Source organism: Corvus hawaiiensis, chromosome 6 (assembly GCF_020740725.1).
Source record: "Corvus hawaiiensis isolate bCorHaw1 chromosome 6, bCorHaw1.pri.cur, whole genome shotgun sequence".
NCBI lineage: Eukaryota > Metazoa > Chordata > Aves > Passeriformes > Corvidae > Corvus > Corvus hawaiiensis.
The window spans coordinates 46,892,931-46,919,757 of NC_063218.1; the positions used below are offsets into that span (position 1 = coordinate 46,892,931).

General features: G+C 41.4%; 1 protein-coding gene across 6 annotated transcripts in view; it reads left to right on the plus strand.

Annotated features, from left to right (window-relative positions):
* The window catches only part of TSPAN4 (tetraspanin 4), a 436,626-nt gene extending 410,983 nt beyond the window's left edge, over window positions 1-25,643 (plus strand). For all 6 annotated transcript variants that reach the window (XM_048305953.1, XM_048305952.1, XM_048305951.1 and 3 more), the window contains 4 exons: window positions 4,631-4,732; window positions 12,144-12,275; window positions 14,296-14,379; window positions 17,106-25,643. In XM_048305953.1, coding sequence (XP_048161910.1) covers window positions 4,631-4,732; window positions 12,144-12,275; window positions 14,296-14,379; window positions 17,106-17,174 — 387 coding nt within the window. In that variant the 3' untranslated portion in view covers window positions 17,175-25,643. The remainder of the gene's footprint in view (window positions 1-4,630; window positions 4,733-12,143; window positions 12,276-14,295; window positions 14,380-17,105) is intronic.
* The last annotated feature ends 1,184 nt before the right edge of the window (window positions 25,644-26,827 follow it).

Below are 26,827 nucleotides of genomic sequence, written 5' to 3' on the forward strand. Positions count from 1 at the left end.
AGATGGAATTAATTATGAACCTGGGTGCTTGCAGTGTAGAATGTTCATGTAGTGCTTTCAGCATGTCTGTGCTAAGCAGGAGTTTGTTGTCGCTGTTGTTACACAGTTTTTATCTCATCCTCAATTATTCCTAGGTTGTCTTATTCAAGGAGACAAGGTGGAGTCTGACAGCCCCAGGTCCTCTTGAAGTGTGCTGGCTTCTCCAGCTGGGCTTGTCAGCCAGCCAGCCACAGTTCTGCTCGGAGGCTCTGGATTTCTGAGGCAACGATGGGACAAAGCTGACAGTAAAACCAGCCTTATGTGTACATTGCTACAGCTTAAGTAGCTGCCTCAAGGGAATACAGGTTAAGAAGGAAAACACTTTTTAATTTGGCCTGGATTCATATGCAGGTTGGAGTAAGACTTTTTTAAGCGATGTTTTGTCCCAGCTGTAGTTTAGGTGAGGCTCAGATAGATCCCTGCCTATTCTCTCTAACTGCATCAGCTGCTTCCAGCCACTTTCCCTGACCTCTGTGGCAGGTTCTCGCCAGTCCTGCCACATCTCTTGTAGCTTTCCCTTCTCCAGTTCAAATACTGAGTTTCCTTCATTGCCTGAAACTCTGTGCTCATGACTTCTCCACCTTAGAGCAGTGTATATTTTTTAGAAAGTCTTTGTAATAGGACAGTGAGAGACTTAAGGGCCCTATTAGGGCCTAATGGAAGTCAGTTCAGTTGCAGTAGCAACAGGATCTTAGCTTAGATAAAGTGCAGTAATATGCATGCCATGCTCTAAGAAGTTCTTCTCTTGAAGGTGCGGATTGTAGTGGATTACCACACTGGGACACGTTTAACTTACCAGAAACACCACTGAAACCTGAAGGGGCTGATAAGCATGGGCAAGGCCCCAGTATGTCTGAAGCCAGGACTCACAGGAATTCACATGGATGACGTGCCAGCTTGAAGCTTTCACCTCTCATCTGTTGACCAATGAATTCCAAGGAGGAAAAGAATTTTTCTCTTCTTCACTAACAGATTGATAAAAGGTTCTTGCTGCCAAATCTTTCAGAAACTCTTCTGTCTAAAGAAATCTCTGGCATTCCATGTCTAAAAACAGGCACCTCATTTAGAGCAACAGTTTGCCTGCAGAGAGTTTTTATTATTCTTCTTTGAGGTACTTCACTAGAGCTGTGATTTGTGAAGAGCCTGGCTTGTGTATGGAAAATTGCAGCAGATTCAAATTGCAGAATATTAAATATAATGCTTCAGTCCCTGATTTGAGATAGACATTTTGCCTGGCTGAGGACTGATAGCACAGAGACAAACAAGGGACGCTGACAGATTGGTGAATATTGGGTGGGATCATTTGTCAGGAGATGTGATGAATCACTGTGGCGCAGCATTTCATTTTCAGAAAGATCATTTTCTGAAAAATTCAAATTAAAGGCAGAAGAGACAGCTGGGGGTGTTTTGGGAGTTTTCATTTAAATCAAACTTACAATTAGAATAAAGGCATATTGAAAAGTTCCTGGTATTCTAAAAATATTTTGAGGAAAGAAAAAAAACAGAGGTTAGAAGAAAACAGGAGGACCTGGAAGAGCACTTGTCAGCTGTGCCCCACAAATAGGCCTTGAGTTTTTCTTACCCCACTCTAGTCAAAGCCAGTAGGAATCATATGTCTAGAGCTTCAAGCAGTGCTTCAATTAGGAGAAAAATATCCATCTTATAACCTTGTACACAGGTTATTTGAGCAGAGGTCAATGTGCTTTTAATAGGACTGCACGTAGAGCCTGTGCTCCTCACAGTGTGAACAAGAGCAGTGCTCCTGTTTAATTTTGTCTGGGCTGTCAGGAAGTCCAAGGCTGCGTCAACACTGATTAATTCATGCAAGGTAACACATTAATAACAAATGGAAACGGGGGGAGACAGAGGGTGGGGGGCTTCCTGCTGGTACTTCAGCTGCAGACACAAGTGCCAGGAGGCCACGGGCCGATCCCTGCTCCCCCTTTCTCCTGGAGCCCAGTGGCCATCCACAGACTCTGGGTGTACAACTGTTCTGTACAAGGTTATTCCTAGGGGATGATGAACACCTTTCTGACCCTAGTGTAAGCAAGCAGAAGAGTGTGAATGCTTCAGGGAGTAGCTCTGTGACAAAGAGATTTAAAACCAACTGCTCTTCAGAGAATAGCACACTGTTGTATGTACAGCACACTTGATTAGAAGGTCAGATGGAAACTTCAGTAAAAGAGAACTGTGTAAAATCCTACCTGTACCATCACTCAAATAAATATAAAGTCCTCTCTGTGTGTATATGTGTAAAACTGGTATTTCCAGATGCCTTCCCTGTCAGTGGACTTGAAATGAAAAGGTAAAACAATCTAGCAGTACTGTTTCACAACATATGTTTGCCTCTTTCAAAGTTGTAGCTTGCATAGAGGTGAAAGAGAGAGAGAAGGAAATGAGATGCATAGTGTGGGTTTCTAAAAAAACTTACATCCTCTTCCAAGCAAGATTCAAGCAAGCACTTTGTTTTCAAAACAACAAATAATGATGGGTCATACCATGTGCAGGACTTGATGTTGAGGCTTTCTGAAATAGCTGTGGGAGAGCTGGTCCCATAGTGCCTGTTTTCTTGACGAATGCTCTGCAGGTTACACAGTTTCTGAAATATGGCAATCTGATGCCAGTTGTATTCCCAGTATAAAGGCCTGGCACTTTAAAGTAAGTGGTTAATTGGATGAGGAAGAGAGGACTTGCTTTCATTTTGCCTCAGCAAGTTGCTTGCTAGTGAGGCTTCTCCAGGTAGAAGGCAGATCAGGAATGCTTGGTGACACAGTCCCTCGGTGACACAATCTCTTGAGGCCATGTTAAGGCACACCTGGACTACCAAAACTTTGCTCTTGATCTCTGTGAATGTTAATTTTAAGTTATAAATTATCATTACGTTAGTATCAATCTCAAATAGGATGTCAAGATTGCAAAGCAAAACTTGAGTGAGGAAAGGCAAACTTTGCATTTTTCATCCTTTTGTTAACGTGGCATTTGCCCTTCAGATAAGAATCAGTGTTCTTTCCCTTGTTCCATATTAGTGCTGATATGAACCTAAGGCTGGTGTGTAGCTCTCTCACTCTACAGGGCAGATATTCTCCAGTGAGATAAATTAATATTCAAAATAGACCTTTCTCTTTCATCTTCAAGGTAGGAGATCGCCTAGCTGGATTTCTGTCCTCACCTGCCCTCAGTTACCCTGTTCCTCTTCACTTCTGTCAGTTTCTGAATACGAATTAGATTTTCAACAATTAATTTACCTCACTGCCTCTGAGAGGACATTAACTAAATTTCCAAGCCTGAGACTGGCATCACAACCATGCCCTTCCATCCTAATTGATGGCTCTGCTGGAGACCACAGCAGGTCCAGTTGAGACACAGGGAGCTTGAGGGTAAGTGCAGAGCTGAAACACAGTTCAATCTAATTCTTAAATGAATGCTAGGAATCCCCAACACATATAAGTTTATCGTTTATTGCCTGTAATTTTCTCAGCTAATTCCAAATTTAATGACAGCTTTCAGCTTTGGTGCTCTCTTCTAATTAACATACCAGTGACTCTGTATAATCTCTGTGTAAAGCCAAAAGCAGCTTACATGATAATTACAGGGGGATCACAGCACCTACTGTTCAAGGAAGGCATCTGTGAGAAAGGCCTCACATGGTAGTTAAGGTGCTGAGATTAAGTTGTGCTTAATTTTAACTTGTGCTGTTTCTTGTACTGCCTCAAAGCTCTTTTATTACTGGCTCAATATGATGCTGGTAAACTTTCAGGAGGGAAACAAAAGAATGGGACAGATCAAGCACGATCTTTTGCACATACAGCAGAGGCTTCCTGGACATGGTGAACTTGTGGGGTCATAGTTTTTTTGTAGAGTCATATTGTTGAGTAATCTTACATTTGCTTCATAATAATTATGGTGTAGTGGGTTGAAAATTCCTTTTTTCCACTGTGCAAGGTGCTTTGTGTCCACGTTTTTGACAGCTGCTGATGAAAGCAATTCTGACTGCACAAAGCAGAAGGAAAGTCCTAGTGTATGGCAGAAGCAGAATACCTTTGCTGCCTCTGTTAACTGAAAATTAACATTGGTTGCATCATTTTAGACACAAGCCCTCCCCAGTTGGAATGACAAGTGCCAGGGGGGCAATCACTGGGGAGTACACCATGTCTGTCTGTTTTCCAGTAAGGAAGAGTACACATTAATGCCCTTGGTTACAATTAAAGATACTAAGCTAAAAGAAAATGCTGTATGTAGATGAATGTTTTCATAGGTAGGCCTCATTTGCGAAAATGAGTGATTAAACTGTGTCCAGTCTCCCTGTAGTACTTTGGTGGTTAAGTGAGAAGGGAAAACATGTATTCGAGATCTCTGTGATGGGAAACATGAAGGTAAACTCAGAAGAGGAACTCCTCATGTTATTTACAAAGTGCAGATACCTGTAATAGATACCAGCTCTACTGGAGAAAGGCATTAAGAAGTGTTGGTTCACCTTTTATTAATATCAGAACAGGACCATTGTCCAACATCTCTCTGCTCTGTGCACTTTGATTCTGAAATGTGGTACTCACCAAATCTTGAATTCTGTGCCTTTTGTTGTTTGTTTTAGATTGACAAGTATGCTCAGCGGGATCTGAAGAAAGGACTTCATTTGTATGGGACAGATGGAAATATTGGCCTCACTAATGCATGGAGCATCATTCAAACAGATGTAAGTCTGAGCTCTCTTCTTTACCGCTTCTTCTTTACCTCCTGGGTTCTGTAACAGCACGTTCTGGGTGTGAACCTAATTAAATCTCCAATTCCCAAGCCATTTTCAGCAACTAAACTCTCTGCTTTTTGTAACAAGCAGTAATTTTTATTTATTCCTCCTTTGACAGGAAATACCTTCTTTCTTTTAAAAGGTTATATTAAGTTGACGCCTCAATATCATGTAGTTCTGTGCGATGTGGAGGGTGAAGGAGCTGGTCAGACAGGAAACAAGCAGTACTTCTTTTTAAAGTCAAAGGGGGTGGCTTATGTTGGGATGAAAGGCAATAGCATAACAGCAAAGAACCTCTTCAACCACTTCTTCATTTCTGTCCTGTCTCCTTTCACTGCTATTATTGTTCCCACTAGTGCGTCAAAATGGAAACAGACAATGGTGTTTGCAACCTCTTCCTACAGTCAGTGCATTTTCCCCAGCAGAATTCAATCATCCTCCATCACAGGTGGACTGGGAATGTTTTTTGCTACATTGCCACCGCTGTTCCTTTGTCTTGATTCTCTGACAGCCCTCTGCCAGTGTTCATCTCCTAAGGACTGGTGAACACTGGCTTCCTGCTGTCCTTGTCTGAGGAAACACCATCACTGACAGTTCAGGTTTATTAGCTCTGTACTTCTTGTTTCATGTTCAGTTCAGTCAGTTCTCCTGAGGGTCATCTTTCTGATTTCATGTTCTCTGATTCTTGAACAGAAAAGTGCTCCAACTTCTCCTCTGTTTTAGGCAGAAGCACTTGCACTGCCCTGGCTTCACTCAAAAAGTCTTGCATAGCTTTCTCAATTTCTCTCCAGAGGTGCAAGTGTGGTACAGACAGGAGAGCTTTAGTCTTGCCTGATGTCTTAAAGGGATCAAAGACAGTAACCTCTCCCAGAAGTCTACTCTTATGCACAATACAAGGTAACAGGAGCAACATGCTGTTAAAAAGTGATCTGAGAAATTAAAAATTTGGAATCACTAACAGAACAAAATAACTCATTTGCCAAACTCCACGTGCATCTTTGGGTCTGCAGGACCTGTCTGTTTTGAGTGCAGTAGGTTGCCAGCAACACTCCTGTGTGTGAAAGACAAAGAGCTTGGGTCCAGCAAACAAGCCAATTCCAGTCCTTCATCCCAAAAACTGCATATGAAAGGTTCTTTCAGATACCTTTAAAAGGCCTCAGCATCTTGCAGTATTGTTAATAGTTTCCTCTTCCAATACTTTTTCCATTTTCCAATACATCAGATATGAAAAGGCATCAATTACTGACAAGGGAGATGCATTTTGTGGTGCTAGCCCGAGAGTAAGCCATGTGAAATACAAATAAAATTTTTAATATCGTTGCTAATATCCAACAGTATTAGTTTACTATTTTACAGTAACTTAATTATGTGTAGTAAAAATATAGTAAAAACTATTAATATTAAAATGTTTGCAGTAAGTATTAATCTGCTTTCAGTGACACCCCAAGAACTGTTAAAAGCATCTAGCAAAGGTGGGGGGAAAACAGTGTTTGGAGGACTCATGGGATATAAACACCATACTTCTGCTCCCCTTTGTGTAAAATAGATATAACAATATATGCAGTGTCTAGTCTGCATAGTCACATTTTTTCAAGATCTTCACAAGCTGATTGGATTCAGAAAAGATGTAAAAGAATAATAAGAATTTTGGAAAGTGGCATTATGGTGAGAAATTTTAAATACCTTATGTAAACAGGCAAAGATGAAGTAGTGATGTGATTGCAGTCCTTAAAGAGAGAGCAAGAAGGAAAAAGGGTTTTTAGAGAAAAGGGCTCTGTAATTGATCCAAGAGCTAAAAACTCAAATTAGATGTACCTGGTGGTAGGATGCCATTGTACAGCAGGACGGTAGATTCTTTTTCTCTGAAGAACAAGACCTGCCTTTTTGCTTGAAGGAAATGGTCACGTTCAGTGCCCAGCTTGGGTTTGAGGCAGGACTCAATAGTCTTGTGGTTTGTGCAGTGCTGCAAATCACGGTCAATTGTCCTGATAATTCCTTTGATCTTGAAACCCATTATAGTTTAAAGAGTGTCTTACAAGTTTCAGATGACACTCATGTCAGCTAACTCTCAGGAGCTCAGAAGGTGACGAGAAAATGCCATCCCACGGGCTGTGTGCAGCCAGGGGACATCACTCGCTCATGGCCACTGTGAAATTAGCCCATGCCAGCTTGGCAGTACCACAGTGTCAAAGTCACTGTGCTCCCCATGCTGGGCACTGAGGAGAACAGCAAAGAGCTCCCACAGATCCATTTTTGCCACTCTGCACAATGGGTTTTCACATGTATCTTTCAAAACTATGTGGGTATAGACTATTGCAGAGGTGCAGCAAAGACAATCCCATTATGGCTAATTATGTAAAACACTTTGCAGTTGAATAGAGCTATCTAAATGGCAACTTGGGGAGTTTTTGTGTAATAATCATTATCTCTTACATCCCTAATCAGTAGAGTGTAATCACTGATTGGAGGATTAGGGTGATACAGGGGATTTTCTCAAAGGAAAGTCCCAGCCCAGGCTTGCTGTTTGCATTGTGTCTCCTAAGGCTCTCAACAAAACCCACAGTAGAGCAACCATGTTGCTACACAGGACAGTGTCTTTCCTAATGGGAGACATCAGTCATTGGTTGAGCCATGGGCTGTGTCCGTACACGAATGGAAAACAGCAGCCTCACAAAAAAAATGTGCCGTGTAAGAAACATGACAGAACTCATAGTGAGCCCTTCTCGCTTGTCCCCTCTGCATTTGCACTCCTTTCTTTGCTAAAGTATTTTTCAGGTTAAAGCAGTAGCTCAGACACTCTGGCATAGATCTTCATTTCTCCCCAGATTTACTTAGCTAGAGACTATCCCCATCCTGCATTCACTAGGTACTACTGTGTACGGCAGCTTTGGCTTAAAGGAGGAGGAAAAAGTTTGTTCAAGAAACAGAACCACATTTAGATGTCATTTGACTTCTGTGGGACTGGCCAGTCAGAAATGAGAGGGGAGTTTTGACTGGGAGCGTGGAAGCCTAGTGTACACAGTGACTTGTGAGTGGTGATAATTTCTTTGTCTAAGTGTGAAAGGCCTGAGCACCTTTTGAGGAAGGTTTTCTTCTGTGAAACCTTTGTGCCTTGAAAAATGGTTTTCCTCTTTTTAACAGAAGCATACAATTTTGAGAAACTGTAAACAAGGGAAAAACAGGGCCTGTCTTTTAAGAGGAAGTCGCAGTTTTGGCTGATGCCTGAGCTGTTCATGTTACTGATAAAGGAGTTGGGTTAAGCTGCACACCTGCAAAGCGTGAGAGGAAAGGCAGTGGACTCATTTTGCAGTCCTATTAAGCCTCTAGGTCAGGGAGCTGTTTCAAATCAGAATATTCTATTGATTTCTTTTTAATACCTTCAGCTAACCAAACTCACAGCCTCTCTCAATAGCGTTTCAAACCTTAAAAGGATCAGAAACACAAGCAGATGAATTCTGCATGTTGTGACCGAAGACTACGAAAGCTTACAAAGTGATTTTTAAACATGACTAAAATTCTAATAGTTCAGGAGGTAAGTTACTCTGAACTGCATTACACTCCTTACCCACCAGGACTGGTTAAAGTCACAGGTGGAGATCATTAGAAAATGAGAAACAGGCATTAATTTTTAAAATGTTGCTTCATCCCCAGCATCTTTGTGATGAATATTTGAGCATTTCTTTTAACTAACCAGGCAGTAATTCGAGAGGCATGCAGAAAACCTATTAGCTTCACTGAAGTGAGCAAATTCAGCTCACTTTAGCTGCTGTGTAATGCCTTTTCATGTCTATTTAGACCACTGTAACTGAGAAGAAATTTGACCCATCTCCTTCTGCCCAGTCATTGATTCTGTTAGATCTAGCCATACTTTAGAATTACTGCTGAAGTAATCCAAACCACCCATTAAACATGAATTTTAGAACAAAACTTATCTCACCACTTTTCACAGTGATGGAGGAAAAGGGTGTATAGAAGATCCCCTACTCTGTCTCTAGTTCTTTGCCACATTCACAAAACCAGAAATCAAGGCATTGCTAAAAACTGTCTGCAACAAGGATTGAGTATCTGTTTATTTTCACAAACCCTATCCCAGCCTGACTGACTTTGCAGGAATTTGGCAAAGAAGATAAGGCCCACTTAGCCTTCAGTATTGGGATTACCTCTAAAATGTGTACAAGTGTCCAGCTCCTTCCCATTTTTGTTGCACTGAGATAGAAACTTCTTAAATGCATTACTCCCTTTTAAAGTGTGTTAGTCTGGGTACCCCAAAATAAGCACTGTTAGTTTTTAATGTTTCTAAAAAACTTAAGTGTATTGTTCCCTGTTGAAAGTAGGAACAGAACTAAGCAATTATGCAACTTGTCTTAATTCTATCACTTAACTAGTGAATGGAACAAGACAGGACTGTAAATGTGACCAAAAAATGAATGTGAATGTAGAATGAAGTCTCCAATTGTTTCATGCCTGGGACTGGCAGAACATCAGCCTTTGTGGTAGAACTGGCTACAAACAAACAAAGTGCTGGTAACAGAAATTACCTTTCATGTGCCCTGAGCTTTCTCCATCCACCAGGTGTAGGTCTGTCTCCAACTATCCCTGCTTAGAAACCTTGCAAATTTTTGAGAGAACATTGCTCTCAAATCTAAGAGGACTCTAAAAAGTCCTCAATATTCTCCTTTCTTCTAATGGTCCCTCATCTCCCTCAGCAGTTTGGCTGCTTACTGTTCAGCTGCATGAACCTGGGATAAATCAGTTGCTTGTCACATGATCCAAAATCACTCCTGCAGTCTTTCTTTTCTGCTTGGACATCCGTAATGAAGTCTCTGAGTTTACTGAGCTTTCAGCTTATCTGCCTTTCTGGCTTCTGACTGGACCCCTTTGCTGAATCTGAGCTGGTGACCCATTCAATCCCATTGCTGCTCATTTCCTTGTTCCTGCATCTCTGACTTACTGCCATGGATCAGTGCCCCTGCTCCCTAGAGATGCCAGTTACTGGACTTGGCCTTCCCTGAGCAGTACTCACTCACTTGCTTCTGCACTCTCAGGTCTCTATGGTGTTAGAACTCTTCTGTATTCATCACCTCTCCTTTAGGGCTATGGATCATCCACTGCTTAATCCCATTGCTCATCCTTTGTCTTCCAAAGATATTTCTTCCAGTTGTAGTTACAGACATTATTTCTTCCAGTTCCAAGACTATTGATCCTGTGCTATGTCCTTCTTTTATACCTTGACCTTCTCTTAGCCCATTCTCCCATTGCTGTGTCCGCTGTGCTCTTGTACAGAGAATCTGTGTGGGCAGGCAGTTTGTGTCCAACTGCAGCTTGTCTTCCCAACTGCATCCCTTCCTATTCTCACCTGGTGCTTTACCAGGAATTTTTACTCTTTGGAGTCCCAATCCTCGCTCATGGCCTAGCCACCTCCTGCGTCACAGGCTCCATAGGAGCAGCTGTCCTCAACCTGTTAGTGAGCACTTGACTACAAAACCCGCGCTTCATCTTCATCTCCTTAGTCTGTCAGACTGACACCTTCAGCCATGCATTATTATGGGGAGAAGGAGTCTAGTCCTGATTTATGCAAACTTGTGTCACTTGTGTTTGGCCAGAACATCACTCAAATGTCTCAGCCCTTACCGCTGCACTCTCTACATCACAGATGAGCCACATTTTTAAGGCTTGCTGTTTACAAGCTGTCACTTCTCACTGTCTGTCAAAGAGCTGCCTCCTGACTCTAATGATGACAGCCTGCAAGACCTTCTTCTTGTTAGATTTCCAAATAAACCAGCCTTTCTCAAATGCATGCCATGTGTTCCAGGCTGCTCCTACCCACTTTTGGGACCTGTTACACATGGACCTCCTGTTTTCTGTGCAGGAACATAGAGTAAAAAAAGAAAGGCACAAACTTTTTTTCTAGCTTCATGTCAGTTTGTAGAAAATGAAACCTGTAAACTTACAAATCAAACAGTTGCAAGTAGAGGGTTGAGTTCTGCCACAGACCACATCAAAATCTGGAGCAGAAACTTGGAGGGATAGATGTTAGTCCAGTAAAGTTTTCTGACTTTTCCTTGGCAGAAGAAAAACTCTGCTGTGGGGACTGAAACATCTCTATCAAGGAGGACTTTGTGAGTGCTGGAAGCATCATATGATGCATGAGGCAGCGTGTGACACCTCTGCCCTCTATGGGTCTGGAGTGGCACATTTTGTGTGTGCAACAAGACCTGAACACTACAACTCTACCTACAGCCTGAACTCTACAACTATTCTATAGCAAAGGAAAACTCCCCCTCTAGCCAGTGTAAATGTCAGGATCTCAGTTAGGTCTTTGGCCCTGGTGATGCAGATGTCTGCACGGTTATGAGTCTGTCAGAAACAAGAGGAGTGATCTCTGTAGGGATGCAAAAAATACTCTTCAGGCTTATATAAAATCACATTTTAAAAAATAAGATCTTGGCAAGTCATTCTGGGACTATGTAGGTGGCTGGCACAGCTCTGAAAAAATGTGAGGTACTGTGAATAGCAGAGAGCAGTTGTGCCGCCCAGTGTTGTCTTGTTTTACTCATTGGTGCTGAAGTGTCTAAATACCAACAAATTCAACTTCCGAGTCCGCATGGGGCGACAGATGGTGTATACATCTATATGGTAATGAGTCCTAGCTTACTTGCTACCACAGGAATATACCAGTTCCCAAGGGGAAGATGGCCACTACCAACGTCAAACAGACCTTCTGATTTAGCAGTGTTGTGATCTCTACACACACTGTGGCATTGTAGGTAGACACTTAAGGCACCACTATTAGAGCAGCATCAGATGATGACATTAAAGAAGTGCACCACAGAGAGAAGAGGAGGAAATACATCTTCTGCTGACTGGCAAAGACTTTCAAAGGTGATTAGTAATTAACAGCTTAGTGAGAAATTTGCCTTGTTTACTTCAATCATGATCCCAGAAGTAGTGTGCCGTAGAGGTCCCAGTATCTTCATTTCTTGGGTACTGTACCCTTATCTTTTTTCCTGACAAGCTGCAAACAACTGTTATAATTCTGCTCAGTCAATAACTCAATCTCAGTACTTGTCTGAGGTTGTTCAGTTCCAGCTCCTGCAGTATCCTCCCACTGCAAATAGGTGCCTTTACTTCTTGCATCAACATTAGCTGCGTACAAGGCCATATTTAAACATAATAAAAGAGTGGAGAAAAGGGTCTGGTTGGGTAAAGCTGAGGAAGAACTGTATTTCTTTAAAAATTCAAGCCTCTGCTGGTATAATCAAAATGCACTGAGTGTCAAGCTCCAGGAGGCAAAGTCAGAACAGGCAGAAGTCAGTGATGGATCACACTTACGGTATCACCTAGGTTCATCTTTTTCCAGTTCAGATGCTGTGGAGTCTCCAACTACACAGACTGGTTTGAAGTGTACAACACAACCCGGGTGCCAGACTCCTGCTGCTTAGAATTCAGTGAGAATTGTGGGCTCCATTCCCCAGGGACCTGGTGGAAAGCGGTGAGTAGCTCTGTAGCACACAGCAGCAACTGCCTTGCAGCCCTGGTGAAGGGCAGACAGGTAGTCATTTGCAGGGCTGTACAGATGATAAGCTGTGCACCTCATTCATTGATCCTAATTCACCTTTCAGCAGGTGCTTTCAGAAGGCTCCTGTTGAGCTGTGGCCTTTGACCTTCAATGAGACCCCCTATTTAGTTATTTTTATGAGCTGGTTTATTTTCAGGAGGCTCTAAGCTGTTGTTTCACATTGCAGATAGGTCCATTCCAACACTGATCTGCAGCAGAGACTAGTGACATCTAGCTAGGAAATGACAGGAATGTCCTTTTTAGTGTCCCACCTACTGGAGTCAGGTAGCAATAAAGGCAAATGGTTCATGAACACACACAGGCCCTGGAGCAGCAGCCATAGCTTATCACTGCCCAGGCAGTCCTGAGGCAAGAGGACTGTGTGAGCCTGGAGCACTTTTCTCCCACCAGGAACTCCCGTTCAGGGGCTTCTGCTGCACAGGAGCAGAGTGGGAACTGTTCCACTGAGTTGCCAGTAGCATGTTTTTTCATTGAGTTTCTGCACTTGCCTGTAAACAAATTCAAAACTCCATGGGATAATTTCCCTACAATGGCCTCAGCAAGATCTTTCCGGAACAGATAGTCAGAGCCTAAATACATCTCTGAAATTAGCTCAGCAATTCTTTGTGCTAATTACAGGTAGTGCGATTACACAGGAAGGGTGTGGAGTGAGGCCACCTGATGAAGTGGAATTGTAACTAAGTTTTGCTGCTTCTAATGGTTTGTGAAGACAATAAGTAAAAAGCTCTCTTGACTTTCTAGTGAGATTTCATATGCATGGATTGGCACTCACAGAGGCTGAGTTCACATCAAACACTTCCTTACACTTGTTGAGTAGCTCCAGGTCATTTTTTTAAATAAAGGACTGGAAAGTTGTTCTTTTATTTTATTTGGGATAGCAAGAAAGTGAGCACAGGTTAACAACCTGGCTTCTGGTGGGCATTAATAGTTTTTCCCTTAAATGTATATAAAAGCTACTAACTGAAGGCTGAATGATTCTTGGATATGAACATTTACAAGACGGGGGGCACTGTTTTTGCACAAGGTTGTCTTACAGACATTATTATTATTTAAAGAAAGGTTTCACTTGGGCCCATTCCACCCTCCCTAAAACTGGACCAGTAAAACAGGGCTACAGCTACTGCAGAATTCAAAGCAGGAAGAAAATAATGGAGGAGTGCCCATACTGCAATTTGAAATGATGGAAAATGGCATGAAATGGGCCCATGCGCAGCAGGAGCAGCTACTGAGCCACTCACACTGGGACTTTGGGTATCATGTGTATGTATGTATTATAAGAAGTGTTTATGTCCCTGAAACATGGAGAAAATGAAAGTCTCATTCTAAGGTTCTAACTGCTTCCAACTGGGTTTTACAGGGAAAAGAGGACCCAAACCCAGTGTTTGTTTATTTGTTGTAGTTTAACCACTGTTGGCAACTAAGCCCCACACAGCTGCCTGCTCACTTTCCCACCAGTGGGATCAAAGGGAGAAGCAGAAGAGTAAAAGTGAGAAAAGAATGGGTTGAGATAAAGACAGTTCAATAGGGAAAGCAAAAACCATGCTCTGTGTAACCCCTGCTCAACAATAACAAAAACATCTCCAGATTATCAACCCTGTGTTCAGCACAAATCCAAAACACAGCCCCATACCCACCACTGTGAAGAAAATTAACTCTACCCCAGCCAAAACCAGCACAGTATTTTTAGGCCCAATTTATATGGAGCAGTGCTCATGCAGCATTTTGAAGGTGCACTTTTTTGTGTCACTAAGATTAGTACTCCATGTTCCAGCTTGAACCCAAAAATACATTGTAGTTGCTCCAGCACTGAAATGATAAACCAGGCTACCTAGCAGCTAGGTCAGATCTGTGTTTTCTCTGGATGTATATTCCTAGAAGAGTAGAGCTGTGTATTTATGGCTAATACAATATTCTTGTTTTGTTTTTATTTTAGCCTTGTTATGAAACTGTGAAAATATGGCTCCAGGAAAACCTACTGGCAGTGGGAATCTTTGGATTGTGCACAGCTATGGTGCAGGTACAATTTAATAGCAATTTTCAAATCCTATCTAAGTAACCATAGATTCAGATATATGCTGCTCAAGCAGGTTTTAATAATTTTGCATGATGGTAGAGGAAAATTCTGCAAGATTTAAGTACTTTGTGTTTTACTTTAGTTAAAATACTGTGTACAAGAACTAGGAATACTGCACAGTGTTTTTGATGCATTGCAAAGAGCTGGCACTTTATCAAGTGGTTTATCTAACGCTGAAACTGTACTTGGGAGGGAAGACTGGACTCCAGACACCTAGTCAGGGTAGGATGAACTGCCTTTAGGGTACCTGTATTTTCCAGTTAGTCTCCAGAGAGGACTTAGGCTAAATATCCAACTTCAGTATAGTCTAAACCCATAGCCCAGGGTAAGTTACAAATCAAGATGTGGTCCCCATTAGTCAACCTTGCCAATAAACCCATGCTCCTTTGCTGTTAATGGCAGGGAAACTCAGAAGGTAAGATTGGCATAGATTTGCCTATCAGATTTTTGAGTTGCAGTTCTTTCCAGTTTGGCTTTGGTCAGAGAAGAATCTGTTGTCCATCACTTCGTGTCTTATGTGCCTGTGCCTTTAATCCAGCCTGCTGTGGTTGTGCCATAATGGCACAACCTGAGGATACACAGGTGAAAGCTGTGCTGGAGCTCAGGCTGGTTCAAAGTGCCTTTCCTAAATGCAGTGAAGATCTAGCTTTAGTTTCCAGCTCCCCCTCTCTCCCACTCAACATGCAAGCACAAAGGGTGGCATTGCTGAGCTAATTAACACCATAACTGCAGATTAACCCATGGTTGTTTGGTTTGGTTGGGGTTTTTTAAAATTTTGTCTGGTATGCCACTAGCAACAGCAAGAGAGAGCCTGGAATCAGCATTCTGCTCACATTCCCACTGATGACAGATTAGGCAGAGTGGCACATATCTTACTCTCTTATATGTCATGTGTTGGCTACAACTTATTAATGCAAATGCCTGATGCCTCACAGGCCCAAATTCAGTAGAGTTTTGGGGTTTGTTCCAGTATAGTAAGCAGACATGCTTAGGGAAAAAAGCACAAGATCATATGGCAGACAGACAATTTATGACTGTTGTTAATAGATTACTATAATTTAAAAAAATGCCAAACCAGCTTTTGAGCATCCAGTCAGCATTTAGGGTATCTTTAAAGGATACACTAAAACCCCCCAGCAGCCCATGTCAGAGTCCTTCTCATAAATAGCCTAAATCAGTTCTAAGACAATACTGTCTTTCTGACAGAAAGACATCATTAGTTTGCATGGGAGAAAACACTTCAGACAATTTAAAAATGCAAATTCATATTCCGAGTAGATGCTGTGCAATGCAGGGAAAACACCTCAGAACACAACAGATTTTCAGTCTGTCTTCCAGCTGCCTGGTGTGATTGAATCTACTGCTGGCAAAAGTTTCTGTGCACTGTCACCTAAAATGAGCTGGGCTCCCTCTGTTGCTGCTGTTTCAGTGTTGTTCTGGCCCCAAGCATGTGACAGTTTTTCATGTTAAGAATCTTACAGAATTGTACAGTGACATCATTTGAAGGACACACAGCACATGTGACAGAAGCATCTTCCTCAGTCGTGCATGCTTCAAATTATAAACCAAATTCAGCCACCACTGTTTTGTTATGTAGCTGTCCCTGAGGGTGTTCCTTTGCCAGGAAGCAGAAGGCAGTGTTCAGGGATACTTCCAAAAGGCCAGTGCTTGCTATAAACAGCACACCAAAACCTAATAATCTGATTTTACTGTGGAAGAGTGAGACTTGAGGAAGATTAACAACTTTATAACCATTCTTTTCTTCATAAATATAATTGTGTGTGTGTGTATTCATATATTCCTTCAAAGTACTCATTAACAGGAACTATTACTCATGTAAAGACTAAATTTGAAGTGGTCAAATTAAGTGCTTAAAACAGAACTCATACCCTAAAATTTTCTACTTGGCGCAGACCTTCATTTCAGTGACACCTCTTACAGTGGTGTTGCAAAGGGAAAGTAACAAGCACTTAGTACATTCATATAAGTACTTCAGCTGGAAGGAAAATAAGACTCTCTCCCCCATCCCCTTTTGATGAAGTAATCTACCAGAGGCAGCTCAACAGGTCAGTGCTTGACTGGGAGGAGAACCCCCACCTCCCTGCTGCTTCTCTTGAACAGGCTGAGTAGAAAAACACATTCATTGTTGATGAGGCATTGATGGCCATGACAATGCATGTTCAGTCTCCAGTGATTCCCCCACTGGGACCTGTGCACACATACACTTGGAAAAGTAAAGTACAGTCAAGTAAACAGCATCCATAGGGCCAGGGATGAACCCAATGTCTTTCAAAACAACAGTTACAGGGATACCCACACAGCCCACAGAGCTGTGGATTGCTGCTATAAAATATCTTCAAGCAAAAGACATCCAAACTTTTTTCAATATACCTCTTCCCAGTATCTGGTGGCTGCTCTCGATGGAGAAATCAACTCCCCCCTGCTCTCACTGTTTGTTCTGTAAGACAGCAGTACAGATAAGGACAAAAGGCAGACAGACACTAGGAACAGAAAAAGGACATGAACAGGCAGCAAAAGCAGTATGTGATATGTCCTCCTGTGTGTGAACAAAACTAGTGTTATGCTTTTCTCTTTTTTTCTTGTTGTTTCAATAAATAGGGGTTTTTTACTTACTGAAAAACGATTCTTTGTTGTTTTTTTTCTCTTAGATTCTCGGACTCACCTTTGCAATGACCATGTATTGTCAGGTAGTCAAGGCAGACACCTACTGTGCATAGATACCATTCCCAATCTTTCTGCTTCTCCTCCAAAGGACACAGGAGAAATCTCCTTCATACTCATTCATCTGACCTTTTTTTCCCCCCTTTGTACTATAAACTGTGTATAATGCTATCTTTCTGAAGATTTTGTGAATCACCCCACTTTACTGAAGGAGGAAGAAAAGAAAAAGTCAGTAGTTGAACTGGCACAGGTAAGAAGCAGCCTTGTCTTTAAGCAGAGGAAAACCTCCAAAGAGCAATGGTTCCTTTTCCATGGCCTGTGGCAAGGCAAGAGAGGCTGCATATAAGGGGCTGACTGCAAACCCATGATAGGAAAGGATGGCACTGAGGCAACCTCTGCAAAAGCTGCCAGGCTGCCTTCCTGCATTTCCCGGTCTGGAAGAGAGGACGTAGAAAATAAATGTTCTTCATCAAGAAGGTACAGAGTAGCTAGCACTGAATGCAATTGTAATTTTACTACAGTTTGCACACAGCTAAAATATCAAGATCAAACAGCCCTGCCTCCGAGTGTCTCAAGATGGTTTTGTAGCCAGGAGAGGATCATCTTCAGAAATACATTGTTTTAAGGGAGTATTTTTAATCTTATGCACCGCAAAGTCAGGCTTTTAATCAGAATCTGTACAGTGAGATCCTGGCTGTTAATGGAAAACTGGACATTGCCTCACTTCCTAATTGCCAGTGGCATATAGATGGTTGACTGCATATGTTATATATATTACATTCATAAACACATACTTTTCTGAAAGGAGGTGAAAATACCCAGCATCTAACCTCAGAAAGAGGAAACCTTTCTATCCTATTTTACATTCCAACTGAAATAACCAAGTATTATTTCTTGTACAAGGCACTATCACTTATACCTCTGGGAAACAAGTAATTACTTTCAGCTGTATCTTCATTTCAGTAAACAACTTGTGAGTGGGCTCTCTCTGTCAGTCTACTATGGTTTTATTTTTTATCATCCCTGTTTCAAGTTAGTCTGCCAAAAAGTATCACTCATTTCCACCCTTGAAAATGTGTGCCAAGCTGTCAGCTGTTCCTCCCCTGAATGTCACTATTTCATTAATTTACTTTGGGATAACATCATCTGCAGGTATGATAGAGTTTGCCTTGCTGAGGAAAAGTCTTTTCCACATTGCTCATTTTTCTGAGAGTTATTAAGACTTCAGATGCTTTTATGCTTAGCTTTTTTTTTTTTCCTCCCAGCTGCACGCTGACAACAGCCAAGACACATCAGTCTCTGTTAGAACTGGAGTCACTTCTCAGTGCTCTTTTTCAGATGCATTTTCCTTCACCTAGCTGCTGGCTAGAATATAATCCACACCTTCTGGAATACCACAGAATCACAGAAATATGCAGAAATCAAAACCACAACTTTCCTTAGCCAGGGAACAGCCACTCATTGATAATGGAAGTAATTCATGTAGTACCCTCCTATGCACATCTTCTGGTGATGAGGTTAAGAATCAGATGTATCCTATTGTTCAAACAAATAATTCCCTGCCAGCAAACAGCGCCAGCTAATGCGTATGTGACAGAGAGAAGCTGAAGCACCCTAGGGAAAGGACACAGCAGGGAACAGCAAACAGAGCAGTGCAGATGGCCTCCTCCCTTCAGCCAGCCTTTGAGGAGCTCTCAGCCACTGACACTCAGAGCAGAGAGATGATCATGGAGTCCTGTTTTCCAGGAAGTTCAGCGCAGCCATTCCTGCAGACTGGAAGCATGCATCAAGCTCATACAGAAAGTTACCCTGCTTACAACAGCAGGTCTCAGCTACGAGTGACATTTTGCGTGCTTTGATTTAAAGGCAATTTCCAGCACAAAGCTGCCAACCCCCCAGCCTATTGAACAATCTCCTTTACACCCTTAACTAATCCTTTTCCTGGACCTGCATTATTTGACAGATTCACTCTCACTCCTTAGGTTTGGGGGGTTTTTTTGTCTCTTTGCTGATTTCCTGCATTCTTCTCACTCTCAGGCATGAGCTACTCCATATTTTCTAGGGAATTGCTTAGGACAGTCTGGTGTTTAAAAGAGCAAGTATCTTCCTAAATCTTACCCCCATGGGGCATTTAGCTCTGCAGGCTAAGGTAAAAAGTATTACTTGTGTGCATTTTATGTGGCTTCCCAATCCCTATCACAGCAACCTCCTCACCACTAAAGGATTTTACTGTCATGCAAACAAGCCCTGAAAGTGTTAACCAAGCTGAACAAGTAGCCCACACACAGGTGCCCTGTACTCCAAGCAAGAGGCTCACTAGTGGTGTTGCAATCACCACAGTCTCCATGCTTTCTGTTTCTTGAGCCCAGGCTGACCTGCAGCCTGTCCTGCTCTGCAAAAGATGGTGTAAGTTTGTTCCTTCCCTCTCTCTGTTCTTTTCTTAACCTGCACTGATACAATTCCAGGTTAGCTGTACCATTAGTTCTTGCCATGGTTTATAGTTTGTACACAGGGGTGCTTCTGCTGACAACTCAGAGTTTCTACCACTGAAAAGCAGCATGACAGAGTGATGAATACATTCATAAAACATTGATTTTTTTCTGAGACAGATAAAAGGTAGACAAGTCTATCTGTAGTGATCCCTGCCATTAAAAATTAACACAGACAGCAGGCTGATGATGGTTCAGTTGATGGGAGCAAACCATTGTGCAGAACTCCCACAGAGAGCAACTCTCCAATTTGCTTGATGGTGGTGTAGGGAAAAGAGAGATCACAAACCCCTCTCCTGCGAGTCTCACAGTAATATGTGCGGAATTCTTGGAGAACACTGCTAGACTTCAGCTAAAGCTTCAGTGGAAACAAAATACGAGAAGCAGACTGGAGACAAGTCATATTGTGTGGTTTCCTCTAATAATTTTTCACAGTTTAGGTGTCTTTACAAGATAAACTGCCTTGGTTTTCAAAAACAAGTATTTAAAGGGAGTGTAAGCAACACCCATTTCATAAATCCCAGTCACTGCAACAAAAACACACAAGGGAAAAAACAAAACAAAAACCACAAACAAACCCAAAAACACCCAAGCAGACAAACAAGCACACAAAAAACCCAGATCACATATTGCTGCTAGTAATTTTTTTTAAATACTATCCTTCCACTACCAACTGAGATGCTACTGCAACTTGTTCATAATTTGAACTGGACTATTTTGTATATTTGATGTTATTAACTCTCTCCACATAGACCAAACAGATGTTACAGTGCTTACAGCATCACCAGCACAATCCAATTTCAAACCTCTGAACATATTGCATATAACAAGCCTCAGACTTACCATATTTTCTTAAGAGCATTGCATCCTTTCTCTGCTGACAAGGTCAAAAGATTTTGTGATGTGTAACAGCAACAGTCTAACAAAAAAAAACCCACAACAAAACAAAAAAGGACAGTTCCATTTAACACATAGAACTTCACATTAAACTGGTTGATTATAAATACTTAACCTGTAGTACATAATATTCATTTGAAAGGTTGCTGATAGTGAATGCAGGCAGAGCAATACAGAAGTCATTCCAATTGCTTCTATTAGTGTCTTGTCACTTTTAGTTAAGTCTTTTATATTATTTTGACATCTTATCTTTAAACATGAAGGAGGACTTAATACATTAAAATTAAAGACAGAACCAAAGGCAATAAAGGAGCACTCTTAGTCTATTCTCATTTCTGTTTCTGCTTAATAATAAGATATGAAGGCACAGGGCATATGCCTGAACCCACTGAATTCAGCAGCATCAGGATTTAGCTTTTTAGATTCAGCCCAATATACTTTTTGCTTTTTATTTTCACAGTTACTAAAAAAACCCAAAAAACATATATTTAATAGAATAAGGTTTCTTTTCTTGTACTATCACTAGCAGCCAAATCTTACTATTTGTACAACAGAATTACTTACCTTCTCATCATACAGTGCACAATCACTGAAATTCACTCCAGCTTCTGTTCCATGAATAGGTCTTTGGTCTTCCCCTTTAAATCAAACAAACTCATAAAGGTTTATTCTTCCATTTAATAATTTGTATTTAAATGCAGCATTGTTGGTTTCATAATATGGAGAGGAAGGAACTGCACTGAAGCTGTAAAAATACTCTGTCTTGCATCAGCAATAGGGCTGCTATGGGAATCCACCCAAACCCTCACTTTGCACAAACTAACAAGAACTGGTCACACTGAGCACACGTGGCTCTGGGCTGCCTTTTACACCTTCCCAGGGTAGGACAGGAGGTTGTCAGCATGGACAAAGTCACAGCCTTTCATTTACCCCTTGGCTTCGGTGTTGTGTATAAATGTGGCACCAAAGGTAAGCAACAGAAACCAGCAGCTGATTGTGGCATTTATTTTAAACCCAGGCTCTCTATTTACTCTTTAATTTATCTGCAAGAATTTGCTAAGTGTGAATGATCTTCATAGATACCGAGTTAGACAGTTAGAAAACATGTTGGGACTTGCCAGGGGAAATCTTGTTTGGATTCCATTGTGAATTCTCCTCCCTTGTCACTGGTATCTTACCACAGTGGGCAGGTCTCCTCGGGTCTTTGGATTTTGTTGCTGCAATTACAATGGTACATTTTTGTGCATTCATATAAAGAACAAAATTTAAAGTATACATTTTATTTTTTAAAAGTTATTAAATATTCTTTAAAGTTTACAACAGAATGTCTTTTGTATTCTTTATAAGCAACTGCACTACAAGCTAAACAGTGATTCTATACAGACCCAAAGATGTGTGTGTGTACAACTGTGCAAGTGCACACACACACTGTATGCAATTTAACAAAACCCCACAGTGTTCTACTTCTTTGCCATGTCTCATTACCTTTGATTTCACCTATACTTCCGTACAGATTTGTTTTTATTATTATTATTTAAGTGGCTTACCCAGTCCCAGGTAAATTTACGCCCCTCTTTCCTCTTAAGGATGGGCAACCTGAAATTATGTGGTAGTTGATAACAATTCAGAAACTACTGGGAGATCAGGTTCAGTGTTAAAAAAAACCTCAGACCCAAATCCAATTATTTTCTGTTTACATTTATCTGGTACTGATAACTTTGAAACAAAAGGACTTCTCTTTTTCTGAGGTAGTTGCTTACATTTGGAAATTACATAGAAAAACTTGAAAAATTAACACCAGAATGTGTTGAAATGGAACAACTAGGAAGTTGTACTGTGTCAGATGAGTAGAATGTCTGGTTAGCCACCAATGTTACCTGCAGTCATGTCTAACACTCCCTCCTTTAATACAATTTGTTGTACCCTACAGGTCAAACAGCTTCACAAGTGAAATTGCCTCTAAACTGTGCATTCTGAACAACAACACATGTGTACTATTGAAAGTGTAATGGGAGAAGCAGAGACCCAGATGTTTTAGAGGTTGTTGCAGGAAGCATCATAAGGGATAACCCACACCTTTGGTGGAACATTCTTACAGCTCCCTTAGTTTAGTAGAGATGTTTACATTATTTGAATTGTCTTCATCCCATTAAATGCACCACTAAATGGTCTCATTAACCACATTTATCTTTAATCCCTTTCTGACTTCATGAAAGAGATTAAAGTCTTGCAGTGTAGCAGTGAATTTCACAATTTCTTCAAGTTGCATTTAAAAGAATCCTTCTAACGTGGATTTTAACATGTTGCCTTTCAATTTCCTTTACTCACTACTGGTTCTGTACTTCAGGAATGATAACTTAATGATGCTTACAGAAATATATGGGCTCAGAGCAGCAGTATTACCTTTAAAGCTTAATTTGGCTTTCCACTAAAGCTTAACCCTGGGTAATTGAGTACTCTGTTGATTTTCAAGATCCCACTGTTTCAAACAGTGTACCTTCTCCCAGTAGCTATCCCAGTTGTCTTTGCTTTTGAACTACATGTTGGCATAGACAGAGCTGTTCCTATTTTAATCAACAACTAGACGAGTATTTCACCCGACATCCTGCTATTTTTCCAAAGCACACTTAACACAACCTGGAAATATCGGGCCTAGCTGATTATTCTGGCTGTGTAATACAAAGTACTTTCTGTCTGCATAGTGATAATTTTCAAAGAGACTTAAGGGCAGCTTATGAAGCTTCATCCAAGCTTTTGTCTTGACACATCAAAAGTGCAAAACACAGAGTCCTGTGTTTCTTCTCTTACCATGTTAAAAACCCCAAACTAAGGAATCTGTCATTAATAACTCATCTGGCAAATGCCATTTGAAACAGGCTGTTTTTCTGAAATCCCATTAGTTGCCTATGGTAGGTCACTTTACCCTAGGCCTTGCTTCCTTGTCTCCCCCTGCAAGAAACTCTTTCCCCCTGGAAATACTGTATGTTTACTAGAAATCCTGGGGGTTGTTCACCTGCAAAGCCAGCTCAGTTTACATTCCTCCCTCCAACAGCCAGAAAATGTTCACTACCAAATCTACACCAGTGTGTGTTAGACAGCTGAAGAGAAGTCCTACATCTTAGGGTTTTTAATGAAGAAATAGCTGATCAGTTGAACTGATTTCTCAAGCAAATCTCTGGTATGTTTTATGCAGAAATCATTTAGGCAGAGCAGAACATTTTGTTATGATAGAATTGCTTAACAGAGACTTCCCTGTACTTGGAATTAAAGAATAATTTGAAAGGATGGGATAATTATTCACTATAAACTTTCCCTTATATTCCCATGGCATTGCTATTACGAAGTATAGTTTAAATCACAGGCAACCAAATAAAACATATAACCGTACATAGTTAAATACATAGAAAACAAAACTGTATAGAAAGCAAAGTACAGCATAAAAAACCCCCAACTGTTACATGTATTGCTTATGTGTCTGTGTCTCATATGGACAGTGACAAGAGTTCCAGGTGTAAAGCATTCATCCTGAAGATTAACTAAAAATGACTGGAGAAATACAGGGATTTCAGGAACCTGCTTCTCAAAGTCTATTCAGATGCACCTCAGCATCTCCCTCCTCCACAAATGCCTTTCTTTGGCCCTAAAGCTTAAGTCCATCTCTGCTCCAGCCCCTTCCACCTCTACCGTTTAAATCTGCTGTTCTGCACACAAAAATACTTGGCCAGTCACAGTCCCAGTCTGTCAAATGTGGAGGGGATTCAGTTGTCTGAATTGTATAAATTCTAGTGCCCAATGATAAGACACATTACGTGGCTTGACAAAATTCAGGTTTGATACTGAGTTAGGAGAACACAGACTGTACAGAACAGAGCAGAATAAGTAGTGTGACCGAGTAATTCATGCAACCTGGTTCTGGACCTAAGTAGTGACTGAATCTGAGTTGCTCTTAATGTCCTCGGTTCCTTGATGCAAGCCTGCAAGTGGCTAGACAAGCACTGTTATCACGCAGAACTGTCACTAGCTGTTTAGTATTCTCCAGATAGACCAATGCTGCAGGAATTCTTTTTCCATTTTTTTTAACCCAGTTTACTTGGAAATTTGCTCAGTGTTATTGTATCAGCCACAGATGCAATTAACAGATTCTGATATTATATTCCAGCTTGAATGATAAACACCCAGAATACTGAGGTAAAAAAATGCCTCATCTTAGAAATGACGCCTTTCTTGTTCTTCTGAAATGCTCACCTGGACCCACACACTTTCAAGGTGTCTGGGACAGCATATGCATCCTCACAGTTTGTACTATGGCAGCCCAACTGCCCAAGATAACTTCTATCAAAAAAAAAAAAAAAGTGTAAACGCGTGTTTGTGTAATTCTCAGTTCCCTCATTTCAGGCTCTCATTTCTTAAGGAATAAACACCCTCCCTCCTTTAAGGGAGTCAGAGCTGTTCACAAACTCAGTTAGGATGAAGCATTTGCAAATACTCCAGGAAAAGAGCACACCTGCATGGTGCTGATTCTAATGCTTCTTTGGAACCCCACCTCTCACTCTATAATCCAATACCAGGTCTCTTACCACAGTCAAAGTCACCAAAAGCTTTGTCATAATCTCGGAACACCACACAGCCTCCCTCCCTCCCCACCAATGGCCTTCTGTATTAATTTCATTTGAAAGCCGTGCTGGCATTAGTTGAACAGGGAGGCTGTATGGAAGTGTAAGTCAAGCTCTTTGGGTAAACTCTTCTTGCTGTAAGCTCAGCTGCAGGAACTGGACACAGAAATATGTTAGAAATAGTAATATTTCCCCCTAGAAGCCAGAGGTGCTTTGACTATTCTGGTGAGCAGCTAAGTTATGCTACGTGGTCTCTCAAGGGCAGAGTTGCCTCAAAACCTCATGATTGAAAACACTCCTACTTTTTGGGGAAGGACAGAAATTGTGAACTCAGACCTGTGCACAACAGAAGGAATTACAGATTTGCAAATGCAAACACAGTTGAGTACATAGACTGAATTGATGTGTCATATAATTACTAATTCACTTTCCCTAAACAAAGTAGCTCACCAGCTTGGAAGTACAGTTTGTTGTCATGGAACTTGCTTGATATTTGGTGCTAATAAAAATTGAAGTTTTAAATCTCCCTGTGAAGTCCGTGCATTGAAGTTCTTCCCTATTAAACACCTTCTTATTCCTGACTGTGCACCACAGCTGGTTACCCTGACACAAAACAATTTTATCAAAAGGTCCTTTGAAATAAGTGCTCACAGGTTTCAAAGAAGAATTATCACAGGAAAACCTGGCACAATTAAAAGCTTGCTGCAAATCACACTCTCTTGTTCCTGATGGAATCAAGAGTTAATGTACATGCAAAAAACCCATGTGCGTGTGTTCTTCTCCAAACCAGAATATTCCGGTGCAAGCAGTCTTTGGTGTGGGTGGCAGAGCACTCCAATTTATCCAAAAACCAGGAAAGGTGAGGAAGAAAAGGGAAAATAAAAATGACAGGTATGAAAAAAAAATGAAGATTGAAGGAGAAAGTTGGAAATGGACAAGAGACCACCTGAGCAGACTGGTTTTCCCCACTGTAAGGTACAAAGATAGAGCAGCATCCCACGGCACATGGTGAGCCCGGTCAGAACAGCCCCTGTGCCCTGTTCCAACTGCTTTCTTGTGCTCTTCAGACTGTAGTCCCATCTATTCCCCTCCTAGGTGCAGCAGCCTCACTGAGCTATTGAAGGACACAGGAATACTCAGATGATGAACAGCTGTAAGGGGTACAGACACTGATTTCTCTTAACACCCTCCAAATATCAGTTCTTCCAGCCTTGCAAGAGATCCATTTAGGGAGCAGTGGTGTTGAATTTATATGTAATTTAAACATTACTGAAAAATGCTGAGGATGATGAGATACATCTGCAGGTCCTGAGGGAACTGCTGGATGAAATGGCTGAGCCACTATCCATCATACTTGAGAAATCATGGCAGTGCAGTCAAGTTCCCACTGACTGGAAAAGGAGAAAAATAACCCCCATTTTTATAACGGGAAGAGTGGGATACCTGGAGAACTACAGGCCCATCAGTCTCTCCTTACTGCTCAGCAAAATCATGGAGCAGATCCTCCTGGAAAATATGCTAAGGTGCATAGAAAACAAGGATGTGACTAGAGACAGCCAACATGGCTTCATGAAGGGCAAATTGTGCCTGACAAATCTGGTGGCCTTCTGTGATGGGGTTACAGAGGTGGATAAGGGAAGAGTGACTGACATAACCTACCTGAACTTGTACAAAGCATTTGCCACTGTCGTGCACAACAGCGTTGTCTCT